Source organism: Arachis hypogaea, chromosome 19 (assembly GCF_003086295.3).
Source record: "Arachis hypogaea cultivar Tifrunner chromosome 19, arahy.Tifrunner.gnm2.J5K5, whole genome shotgun sequence".
Lineage (NCBI taxonomy): Eukaryota > Viridiplantae > Streptophyta > Magnoliopsida > Fabales > Fabaceae > Arachis > Arachis hypogaea.
Window position 1 is genome coordinate 65,803,110 of NC_092054.1, and position 12,075 is coordinate 65,815,184.

Sequence of the window (12,075 nt, forward strand, 5' to 3'; positions counted from 1 at the left end):
TTAAATGGAGCTCAGTACCACAACGGATTAGTCCTTGACCTGTCGGGTTGGGGATACCGTGGGAAACCAAAAAAAAAAAAAAAGCTCTGAATAGTACAGATAGATCTAACAATTATTTTGGTCTTATCATCTCAAATTGTAAAGATGTCATGCAAAATTTTAGAACTAGCCAAATATCTCATATAAAGAGGCATGAAAACTTAATTGCCCACTCTAACTAAATTAGCTCTTACATGCCAAATACAATGTACCTGGAACATGGAACAAGGTTCAACAGATCTCTATAATCTATCCCAGTTAGACAATTTGGGCTCTTCTATATTCTAATAATATTAGTGATTATCTTTCAAAAAAAAAAAAAAAATGGTGATAACTCTTTAAATCTTTAGGCTTTTTTTTCTTTTGGCGGATGTGGATACACTCTCACAATAGTTCCCTTGTGTTTCCCCTTCTTTATAATTTTTTTTTAAAATATCTTAGATTGATTGATTTCTTTAGATTGAATAATGGTTTTGTTTTCCTTAATTTTCCCTCATTTGGAAACTTGAATGTTATTTGTAATTCATTTTTATTGGAAAATTCCACTTTCTCTTATGCTGACCTTAACTGTTCATTTGTAATTCATCATTATGAATCTTATCTTTCTGTGTGTATGTCTATACTCTATATAAACCTCCAACTGTAATTATTATTCACTATGGAGGAAGAGAGAATATATAGATAAAGAAGAGAGAAAAAATATAATAAAAAAAGATAAATGAATGGTTATCTAGTAATGTAAAAATAAAAATTTTGTACTCCTTCCAGGAAAACATAATCTCTCTCATTTTAATCTATCATTTTGGCTAAGAATATTGAAATTAAAAGTAATCTAAAGGTGCATATTACTTTGTTAAATTCCTTGGTGGCAATGTTCAAAAAGTAATATAATGATCAAAAGAGCTTTTTGATGATGTTCAATATGGGTATATAACTATATATAAAATGAGCATAACAATTATGTGTTTATTATATGTACCATGTTTATATATAGATTATTACATTTTATTAGATAAAAATTACAGGCTAATATAAAAGAAGAGTATTGATGAACTCTAATAAATATAAAATATCTTAATACATAAATAAATATTTTAAATGGCAATACTTTAATACACAAGACTTTAAATGACAATAAAATCTTTTGTTCTTAAATAATTAAATATAAAATATATAAATACAAAATATATGAGTATTTTTTATTCATTAAGATTAATTATTATGCAAATAATTTTTATAATATTAAAATGATATTCTAAACTATAACATAAAAATATAAAATAATTAAAATTTTATTTTATATTACTTAACAAATAATTAGATTATTATATTCAAAATTTTGTTAACTAACTAATTTTGTTAAAAATATTATTATATAATATAATTTTTTATCAAAATATTTTAAAAATATTATATATAATACATGAAAATATTAACCTTCTCATTTTTTTCAATTTTTTTTAAATAGAATAAATAATATAATTCTAAATACATGCCTATCACATTATATATTTACTTATATTAGTAAGACCTAAACTAATCAAACTTAGGCCAATGAATTATAACTCAAATGGCATAGTCTTCTCATACTCACTTAAGAGGTCGCGGGTTCGAGTCTTTCTATCTTTGGTTAAAAAAAAAACTAATCAAACTTAGGTAATTAAAAATATAAAACATATAAATATAAAAAATATAAATATTTTTTATTCATTAGAATTAATTATTAACATGAAGACCGTGCATTGTGCGCTTATCCTTTGTCCATTGAGCTTCTCTCTCACTCTTTTCATAGTCCTTCTTGTTGGTGAATCAGTCTACATCAAATAACATATTAAATTTGTTACATTAAAATTAAAAAAATATATATTTTACTTTTGGATTTAACAAAATATATTTTTAATAAATTTTATATGATAAAAAATATTTTGAAAATAATATTTATACATCAATTATATATATAAAAGTGTGGTCGAGTTAGAGAATAAAAAATTTAATTAAAAAATAAAAAAATATTTAAAAATAATAAAAATTAAAAAATAATCTTATTATAAATATATAATTATAAATATTTTATATATGAACTATAAATGTTAAATTTAAAAAAAAAATTTTAATTTTCAATTTATTAGTTATAAAAAAAACAAATAACAAACAAATACATATATACTCAAGTGGCCACTAACCATCAAACATGTATTTAGAATTATATTATTTATTCTGTTTAAGAAAAATAAAAAAAAAATAAAAAAGTTAATTGAAGATTGACATAACGATGGCAGATGTTTTGTAATTGAAGGAAAATATCATTATTTCCCTTCCTTTCTCTCCAAAACAAAATCTTGCAAACGCGCACACGCTTAGTTTTGGCTAATATATGTTCTAAAAATACATGCTAATGTTACTATTAGTTTTTTTATTTTAATTTTTATAATATTTTTTACTTTAATAACTGAACAACAAATACACTAAAAATTTAAACTATATTTTTTCTATACAATTTTTCTGTGCATATTAACTAAACTCTTAAAAATATCGTCCTTGATTAATTGACTCAACTTCCGAAAACTTGATGTAAAATGGTTATGTGCATATTAACTAAACTCTTAAAAATTTCGTCCTTTGATTAATTGACTCAACTTGATGCGAAAGTAAAAGCCTTCATGAAATTGCTATTTTCTTGCATCATTCCACTATTTGATCTTAAAGATACTAAAAACTATGTATACAATTTCATTTTGAGAACTAATCTAAGTGTTGTCATTAAGAGGCGCCCTCTCTAAGCACTACCTCAATGAAACCATCATCCCAATAAAAAAAAAAAGGGCAAAAAATGAAGATTGGAGTAAAGTAGTCCTTTAGATTTGGTTCGTGCATTAATTTAACCCTTGAAATTCTAATTGCACTAATCTAAACTTTTAGATTGAACTTCGGGCAACATACTAATCTCTCGGAAGTGGATCCTCTCCAGTAGAAAAAAAAATTGGATGGTGTCCAGTGTAGGATCTACCTTTCATTATTCTCTCTCTCCTATTAAATTTTGGTCCCACTTATAAAATTAAAGGTGAGAGATCATACATTATTCTCTCAAGTGTTAAAAAAAATGGAGAGGATCCATTCTCCTAATCCCTCAATTAATTTTCAACGTGAGTCAATAGCCAGACTACTGATGTGACACCACTACTGCCACGTGGCATCATCACTCACCCACATCATCATCATCATCATCCTCTTTCTCATCTCTTTCTCCCTCTTCTTCCTCCACCCTCCACCACTTCTCACCTTCCATCACTTCTTGCTCCAAGTTCCTCGGCCTCCATACTATCTCATCCGATCTCCTCCCCTCTTCCTCCACTTCCACCGCCACAACACCGGTCACCACTCCCATTGCCTCCAACGATGTTTTTTACCTCTCATTTCTTGATCTTGTGTTACTTACGATTGCTCCCTCACCCTCTCACTAACTTCACTCCTAAACTCTCATCAATCCATCCCAAAAATCGCATTTGCTTCTCACTCTTAACTTCTCCAATAATGGCTTCAACCTCTCGAAAAGGTAAGAAAATAATTATAACAATCCAAACAAAGTCTTATACTTACTCCTTTTACTTACTCGTGCTATATAAACTTGAAATTGCTAGGTCTTAGTTCCGATTGGCAATGACACCAAGCCTATGGAGGCCGTCATCACCGTTGCATTCACCGTAAATTAGCTCATTATTCAAGTTCTCCACAGCGTTAAGAACTTAGCTAACGTTGTCATCTCCGATGTTGCTGACACCTCTCTCTCTCTCTCTCTCTCTCTCTCTCTCTCTCTCTCTCTCTCTCTCTCTCTCTCTCTCTCTCTCTCTCTCTCTCTCTCTCTCTCTCTCTCTCTCTCTCTCTCTCTCTCTCTCTCTCTCTCTCTCTCTCTCTCTCTCTCTCTCTCTCTCTCTCTCTCTCTCTCTCTCTCTCTCTCTCTCTCTCTCTCTCTCTCTCTCGGATTAATTATATTATTAGTGAATATATTTGGTACTATGTGCCGTTGTAACTAGAAATTCCCTTTTCAATGTATGTGTGTATTTTGTGTGCAAGGAGGTGTTCCCAATCTGCGGCAGTGAAAATAGAAGAAAATAGGAGGAGATTAGAGGAGATAGTATGGTGACAGAGGAACTTGCAGCAAGAGGTGGTGGAAGGTGAGAAAGAGAGAGAAAGGTGAAGGAGAGGGAGAGGTGACGGAAGGTGGGGGAAGAAGAGGGAGAGAGGGATGAGAAAGATGATGATGATGATGATGTGAGCTCAGTGATGATGCCACGTGGCAGTAATGGTGTCACATCAGTAGTTCAACTATTGACTCACGTTAAAAATAAACCAAAGTACTAGTATGTTGTCCGGAATTCAATCAGGAGGTTTAAATTAGTGCAAGTGGAATTTCAGGAGCCAAATTGATACGCGGGCCACAGACGGTGAATAATCAACTTCAAAATATAAATAAAATTCTGTAATGAGAAAGTTGCAATCATAGATTATAATTTATAAATAAGAGCACCTATTGTAATTTTTGCCAAATAACACGTTGCATGCTACCAGAGCAGAGCACTGCTACGCTAACATGATAAAAACACATTCAGACATGTAAGCTTATTTCAGACTCACATGTAAAGACACCATATATTGCTGGTAATAGCAGCTAAGCAGTTTTTGGAAGAAAACATTAAACATAGGAATTGTCTTACAGATCCAGAAACATCAAGGTATGATGCACAATATATGGTGATTACAAGAATGAAAGCAGCAATGTTTGCTTGTGAGGCTTAGTAACGGTACTTGGTTGAATAATCTTTGGGGGCAATCACGAGACCACGGCCCTTCCTTGCCCCTCTGTAAACTGTCTCGATAATGTTGATGAACTCTTGCTTGTCCTTGAGAGCCCAGTTGATCTTGTTGTTGTTTCCAGTGCCAAGGTCTATCATAATGTGCTTGTTCCTAAAGAAGAACATCACCGTGGATGGGTCATAGAGCTCGTACATGGTGTTGAAATCAGGAACCTCCGTGATGTCCACAAGGTAAATTACAGCAAAGTTTTTTATTGTTTCAGCAACTGATGCTAACACTTCATCCATCTGAGCATGCAAAAAACAAATTATTATTTAGAAGACAAGACACCATGCTACAATTTCTATGGTGTTTCGTCATAGTAATCTAAATATAATGCTACTTCAAAGTAACATGTATCAACCAAGGCGACATCTTCATTCTGGAAGGAATTCTGGAAGGCAGGCACAAATGCAAAGACACAAAAATTACAAAATTTGGGATAAACATACAAAAACTAGGTTGGTTGAGGCACACTCGTAGACATTCAACCAACATCATGATGTTCATTGAAGAATAAAAAGTCTTATAAGATTTACTAATATTAGTCAATTTCAATAAGCCAGATCATGGTCGTTGAGATTCAAATTGCAAACTTATTTTCAGGACCACGAGTTGAGCTGAATCATAATCACATCCTAAATAACAAAAAAAGATAACTTTCTTTTAATATAACAGTATAATCACCTAAATTCAACTAATTCATCAACGGTCTAAGCAAAAAAGTAAATTAGTCAATTTGAAAGACTGACTATAATTTTCTTTATCTTTTTACCTGGTGAATTGGTATTCAACATAAAGGAACACAGATAAAGGGGTTGTGCCTGAATTTTTGAGAAGGCAAAAAGTTGTGTTTCGAAATTCAATTCGTCAGCTGTTATTTTGTCTTTCTTTATATTTCAGTTATCCATAAAACCCGATGTTTGGCTTTTCAGCCATTTTTAGTTTCCTCTGAACCTCTTCCTCCTTTCTATAGGACACCATTTATTTGCAGGCACACAATAAGGCATCCTCCTTGTCTCTCCTTTGTCTTATGGAGAGAGGGAGACCAAAAAGAAAGGTAAAGGGTTCGAGAGAACACATGGACACATTGCAAACCGGCAATCACTGCACGATTCAAGCTATGTCGTTGTGACAGGAAAACAATCCTTCATATAATCTATACTGCTGCTGGATTGATGAGCCACATCAAACCACATGAATTGAATCCCAATTCAAGCAATACTAACGGCTAGATCATACACACATAAAAAATTCATAAAACGTGTATATTTGATGATAAACACTTACAGCTCATTATTACAACAATCAACTCAGTTTTATACTCCAATACACGAAAATCAATCCAAGCCAGACTGTAATGTTAAAAAACCTAAGGGTAGGAATTACCTGCATGCAGGTCTCATCCCAATCATGGCCGAAGCGGATGACAACGAGACGCTCCTCCTCCGCAAGAATCGCCTGATCCACCGCCCATCCCGAATGCAAGTGCGGCAACAGGTATGACATCTCCTTTCTTCTTTCGACAAACCCTAATTCATACGAAAACCAACCAAACCCAACCCAACCCCTTCCAAATCAAATTACTAACACAATTTTAATAAAATAATAATAAGAGAATTTGAGGTTTGCAATTACTAGTTCGTTAGATGATAAGAATCAAAGACAGAGGAAGAGAGAGTATCTCAATGGATAGGGGTACAGTACTTAGAAGAACTGCTGCAGAAACAAAGATATGACCTTGGATCAAGGTTCTGAAAACCGAACTGGTTATCGAACCGTTCTAGTTATTGATTTACTGGTTTATTGGTCTAACCAGTTTAATTATGGTTCAACTGGAAAAACCGTTATAATAAAATAATAAATAAATTATAAATAAATATTCTAAAACATAATTTTAGTCTAATATAAATCTTAAGATGTCTTCTAAATTTAAAACACTATATAAATATCATCAACCAAAGTCTTATGAACTTATTTAAATACAAACGCAAAATTGAATCACACAAAAACAAAACAGCAGTAATTCAGTCTCCAGCAGCACATCACTAAGTAAAGAATCACAAGACACTATATAACTAAAATCAATTAATCATAAAGATAGTCACCATGTAAGCATAACTAAGTCACAAAAACAGTAAAACACAAACAAAAACACAAAGCAGCAGCAATCCAGTCTCCAGCAGCACATCACTATGCAAAAAACACAAAATCCTACATAACTGAAATCAACAAATCATGAAGACTGTCACCATCTAGGTATAATTAGGTCTCAAAACAGTAAAACATAACCACAAAAAGCAGCAATTCAATCTCCAGCAGCACATCACTATGCAAAGAAATCACAAAATCCTACATAACTGAAATAAATAATCATGAAGACAATCACCATCTAAGCATAATTAAATCACAAAATAGTAAAACAAACACAAACACGCACAAAACAACAACAATTCAGTTTCTAGCAGCACATCACTTCGCAAAGAAATCACAAAACAAAAAACATCAGCACAACAACAGCACAGCAGAACATATGCTGAATTAACTAACTTAACAATCTAAGCACAATTAAGCCCAAAGCATAGTTTTAATTGACTTAATAAAACACAAAAATGCTCAGCAGTGAACAACAGAGAGCCAAAAAACACAGCACAGCAGCGAAGAAGACACAAACCAGAGTACAACACAGCATAGCAGTAGTGAGCAGAGCCATAAAATAATCAATATAATTTGATAATTTATGAACTAAAAAACAAACACGAACAGCAGGCACTAGTAGTGAGCTATGTGATACAAGTATTCCTTTAGGCAATGAGCACAAAATTTATCATCAAGAAACTTTAACAAAATTTAACAACAGAAAAAAATAAAAGCATGTACAAACCAGTAACAATTTATTGGTATCAATTTATCATCAATCAGTAGGAGGATTGGCGTTGGGGGAATGGAAGGGCTTCAAGAACGATGAAACAGGAGGATTGAAGAACGACCATGACGAACCAGGTGGCGACAGTGCGACCAACGGCAGCGCGATGGAGGCTAGGGTTGTGTTTTGGGGAGAAATAATGAGAGTATGCATGAGACTGAGGAATCAGGAATGGGGCTCCAGAGGGGGGCAACGGCTTCAGGTCACTTAGGACGACACTGCGCGACGGCAAGGGCTGCGCAAATCTCCAAGCTGGCTCCATGAACTTGCGACGGTGAGTGACTTCGACGGAGGTGTCGCGACGACGGCGGTGGCTGGACGGAGATTGCACAGGAAGCTTGAGGTGGAGACTGCAGGCGTGGCCACTGAGTGCGAGAGGTGAGAGTGGAGGGCTGCAGGGTGGAGGCTCAAGAGCGGTGTCTGAGTGAACTGAAGACTGAAGGCTAGGGTTCGTTTCTGGATCTCTAGGCAAAATGGAGAGTTTTTGGCAAAATTTAGAAAACAGGCCGAGTCACGGTTCGATTCGACCGACCGATTTTCGGCCAATTCGGCGGTTCAATTTCGGTTCTTGAATTTGACAATTTTACCTTCTATTTGAATCGTATTTATTAACGGTTTTTGGTTTGACCAGTTCGATTGGCCAATTCTAACCAATTTTCAGAACATTGCTTCGGATCGATATTTTGTCCAACTAAATTCTTACGTGTTTAGATCACCAAAATAAGTATGAGTTAAACTTTAACTTGTCAATTTCAAAAATTCGAATTTAATATATTTAGTTTTTAATATTAAAACTTCACAATTTACTTTGTATTTTTAAACTAATATATTCTGGTATCCTAGATAATACATAAAATATATGAATTTTTTTTAAAAAGAATTAAACAAAAAGAATATATAATAATCATCACTATAAATATTTTATAAAGTTGTAATTAAAATCAAAGTTTAATAATTTTTAATGTTAAAAACATTAAAAATAATTAGTGTTGTCTCAATTAATTTGGACTGGTTGTATCAGGGATTCGAATCCCATTTTATATGTAGTAATTCATTGGCTAGCGACAGACTCTCAAATAAAATTTCAATCTGTAATAGATTAATCCTCGGCCTGCTGAGTTAAAATATATCGTGAAAAAAACATAGTATTTGCCTTTAAGGTTTACCAAGTTAAAAAATACCATAGAAAAAAATAATATTTGTCTTTAAGTAGAATAATTACTCATCGATAACAATACTTACAAAGATTTGTCTTTGTTAAAATTTAGTTGGAATGAATAATTTTATTTATTAGTATCATATTCATTCTTGAAGTCAAAATAATATCATCAACGTTGGTGCCAGTTAAACGTTGGTACTGGTCAAAATAATTTTATTTAATAGTATCATATCCAATTACACAATTTAATCTTATTCCTAGGGTCATCTAACTCAGGACTTCATGTTACATTATATGGTATTTAAACGAAACTTAAACCGTATCTTAGCCGATTTTTCTCCAAACTCCAAATCACCAAAAGGACCTCTTCCTCACAAACTTTCAAGTTCAGCCACACAAAGTTCAACTCCAAGCAATCCAATTCACCAAATCAACTCCAATCAACATATATTCAATCTAAATTCATACATTGTACCAAAATCAAACACTAGGGTTTATCAAATTCAACTAACCACAAGAATTTAGTGATTCCTTACCTTACCTACTGAGATTTGTGATGAAACTCATCAATAACTCCTACTATAGCACCCCTAAACAACTAAAATCTCAATATCTCAATATATACCCAACCAAAATGCGAATTGAAAAGAAAAAATAAAAATGGACAGAGAACTTCAAGGTACTCACCACAATACCTAGATAGAATCGAAGAGGATGAGGAGAGCGACGTGTGGCCGCAAATGGTATGTCAATCGGAGCTCTGAATAAAAAGTTATTAGCAAAACAAGAAGAAGGTGACTCTCTCTCTCTCTCTCTCTCTCTCTCTCTCTCTCTATCTATCTATCTATCTATCTATCTATCTATCTATCTATAGGACAAATGAGGATGATTTGTGCTGAAATGGGACTTATATAGTATGTGCTTGGACCCACTTGGACCCGATTCACTCGTTTTAACCTCATTCGCTCATAATTAATTGTCTCACTCACAGTAACGGACAAATTTAAGTCGATACAACTGACTACAATACCAGTATGCGTTTTTACACATTTTTCCTCAGAAAATACATTTATTCACTCGAAAAAAAATTTTTGAACCCAAATATCATTGTTAAATTTTTAAATTCCTAAGTTTTAATTTTCGACCTCGTTCGGACGCTTTTTAACTATCTTCATTTAATAATTAATCATCTAATTAATTTTTTTATAATTTTCTCATATCTTACAACTAATGTATAATTTATTGAGAGTTGTTATTGTCCAAATTTTTTTTATAAACTTGTTATTATGCGTAAATAATGATCTTAGTATAAAAACTACTTTTAGAGATTTATTTTATGTCTTTTAGCCTTGAATCTTTTGATCACTTTGATCATAGACTTTTGATCACTTAGGGACATTTGTGTGGAAGGAGCTCAATGGAAGAGAGATTCAAGAGGCAAGCCAGTTCAACTAAGAAGGCTTGACCTCAAACCCGTGGCTAGGGGATGGTTGGAGTTTATCCAACGCTCTATAATTCCTACTAGCAACTGGTCTGAAGTTATAATAGACTGGGCTATCATGATCCATAGTATTATGAATGGAGATGAAGTAGAAGTTCATGAGATCGTATCTCTAGAACTCTACAAGGTGGCGGATAAGCCCTCTACTTTGGCAAGGTTAGCCTTCCCTCATCTCATTTGTCACCTATGCAATCCAGCTGGAGTTGTCATAGAGGAAGACACCCTCATTGAAGAGGACAAGCCCATCACTAAGAAAAGGATGGAGCAAACAAGAGAGCCCACTCATAGACCTCAACAAGAGTATGAGGAAGTTCCTCATCTAGAAATCCCTAAGATGCCTCAAGGGATGCATTTCCCTCCACAAAACTATTGGGAGCAAATCAACACCTCCTTAGGAGAATTAAGTTCCAACATGGGACAACTAAGGGTGGAGCACCAAGAGCATTCCATCATCCTTCATGAAATTAGAGAAGACCAAAGAGCCATGAAGGAGGAGCAACAAAGGCAAGGAAGAGACATTGAGGAGCTCAAGCACTCCATAAGATCTTCAAGAGGAAGAACTAGCCGCCATCACTAAGGTGGACCCGTCCTTTAATTTCCTTGTTCTTATCTTTTCTGTTTTTCAAAAATTATGCTTTATGTTTTATCTATGTTTGTATCTTTACTACATGATCATTAGTGTCTAGTGTCTATGTCTTAAAGCTATGAATGTCCTATGAATCCATCACCTTTCTTAAATGAAAAATGTTTTAATTGCAAAAGAACTAGAAATGCATGATTTTGAATTCTATCTTGAAATTAGTTTAATTATTTTGATGTAGTGGCAATACTTTTTGTTTTCTGAATGAATGCTTGAACAGTGCATATTTTTGAATTTGTTGTTTATGAATGTTAAAATTGTTGGCTCTTGAAAGAATGATGAAAAAGGAGAAATGTTATTTGATAATCTGAAAAATTATATAATTGATTCTTGAAGCAAGAAAAAGCAGTGAAAAGCTTGCAGAAAAAAATTGCAAATAAAAAAAAGAGAGAAAAAGAAAGAAAAAGAAAAAGCAAGCAGAAAAAGCCAATAACCCTTTAAACCAAAAGGCAAGGGTAGAAAAAGGATCCAAGGCTTTGAGTATTAATGGATAGGAGGGCCCAAAGGAATAGAATCCTGGCCTAAGCGGCTAAACCAAGTTGTCCCTAACCATGTGCTTCTGGCGTGAAGGTGTCAAGTGAAAAGCTTGAGACTGAGCGGTTAAAGTCGTGGTCCAAAGCAAAAAGAGTGTGCTTAAGAGCTCTGGGCACCTCTAACTGGGGACTCTAGCAAAGCTGAGTCACAATCTGAAAAGGTTCACCCAGTTATGTATCTGTGGCATTTATGTATCTGGTGGTAATATTGGAAAACAAAATGCTTAGGGTCACAGCCAAGACTCATAAAGTAGCTGTGTTCAAGAATCAACATACTGAACTAGGAGAATCAATAACACTATCTAAATTCTGAGTTCCTATAGATGCTAATCATTCTGAACTTCAAAGGATAAAGTGAGATGCCAAAACTGTTCAGAAGCAAAAAGGCTACAAGTCCCGCTCATCTAATTGAAGCTAATCTTCATT

General features: G+C 33.6%; 1 protein-coding gene across 3 annotated transcripts; it reads right to left on the reverse strand.

The window, feature by feature from the left end:
• Positions 1-4,517: 4,517 nt before the first annotated feature.
• LOC112776938 (thioredoxin-like protein YLS8) lies at positions 4,518-6,736 on the reverse strand. Of its 3 annotated transcripts, none has more exons than XM_072226449.1 (3): positions 6,598-6,736; positions 6,280-6,422; positions 4,518-5,138 (listed from the first exon to the last, which is right to left on the reverse strand). In XM_072226449.1, exons 2-3 carry the CDS (start codon positions 6,397-6,399, stop codon positions 4,830-4,832), a joined length of 429 nt encoding a protein of 142 aa, XP_072082550.1. In that variant the 5' UTR covers positions 6,400-6,422; positions 6,598-6,736; the 3' UTR covers positions 4,518-4,829. The 3 variants fall into 3 exon arrangements, with proteins under 3 accessions (XP_072082550.1, XP_025677002.1, XP_025677001.1); XM_025821217.2 differs by having other exon boundaries at positions 6,529-6,662; XM_025821216.3 differs by lacking the exon at positions 6,598-6,736 and having other exon boundaries at positions 6,280-6,541.
• Between the last annotated feature and the right edge of the window lie 5,339 nt (positions 6,737-12,075).

Coding starts and splice junctions, on each gene's coding strand:
- LOC112776938 (XM_072226449.1), bottom strand. CDS start 6,399: ATGTCATACCTGTTGCCGCACTTGCATTCGGGATGGGCGGTGGATCAG. Junction 5,139..6,279: donor GGGATGAGACCTGCATGCAG/GTAATTCCTACC, acceptor TTGCATGCTCAG/ATGGATGAAGTGTTAGCATC.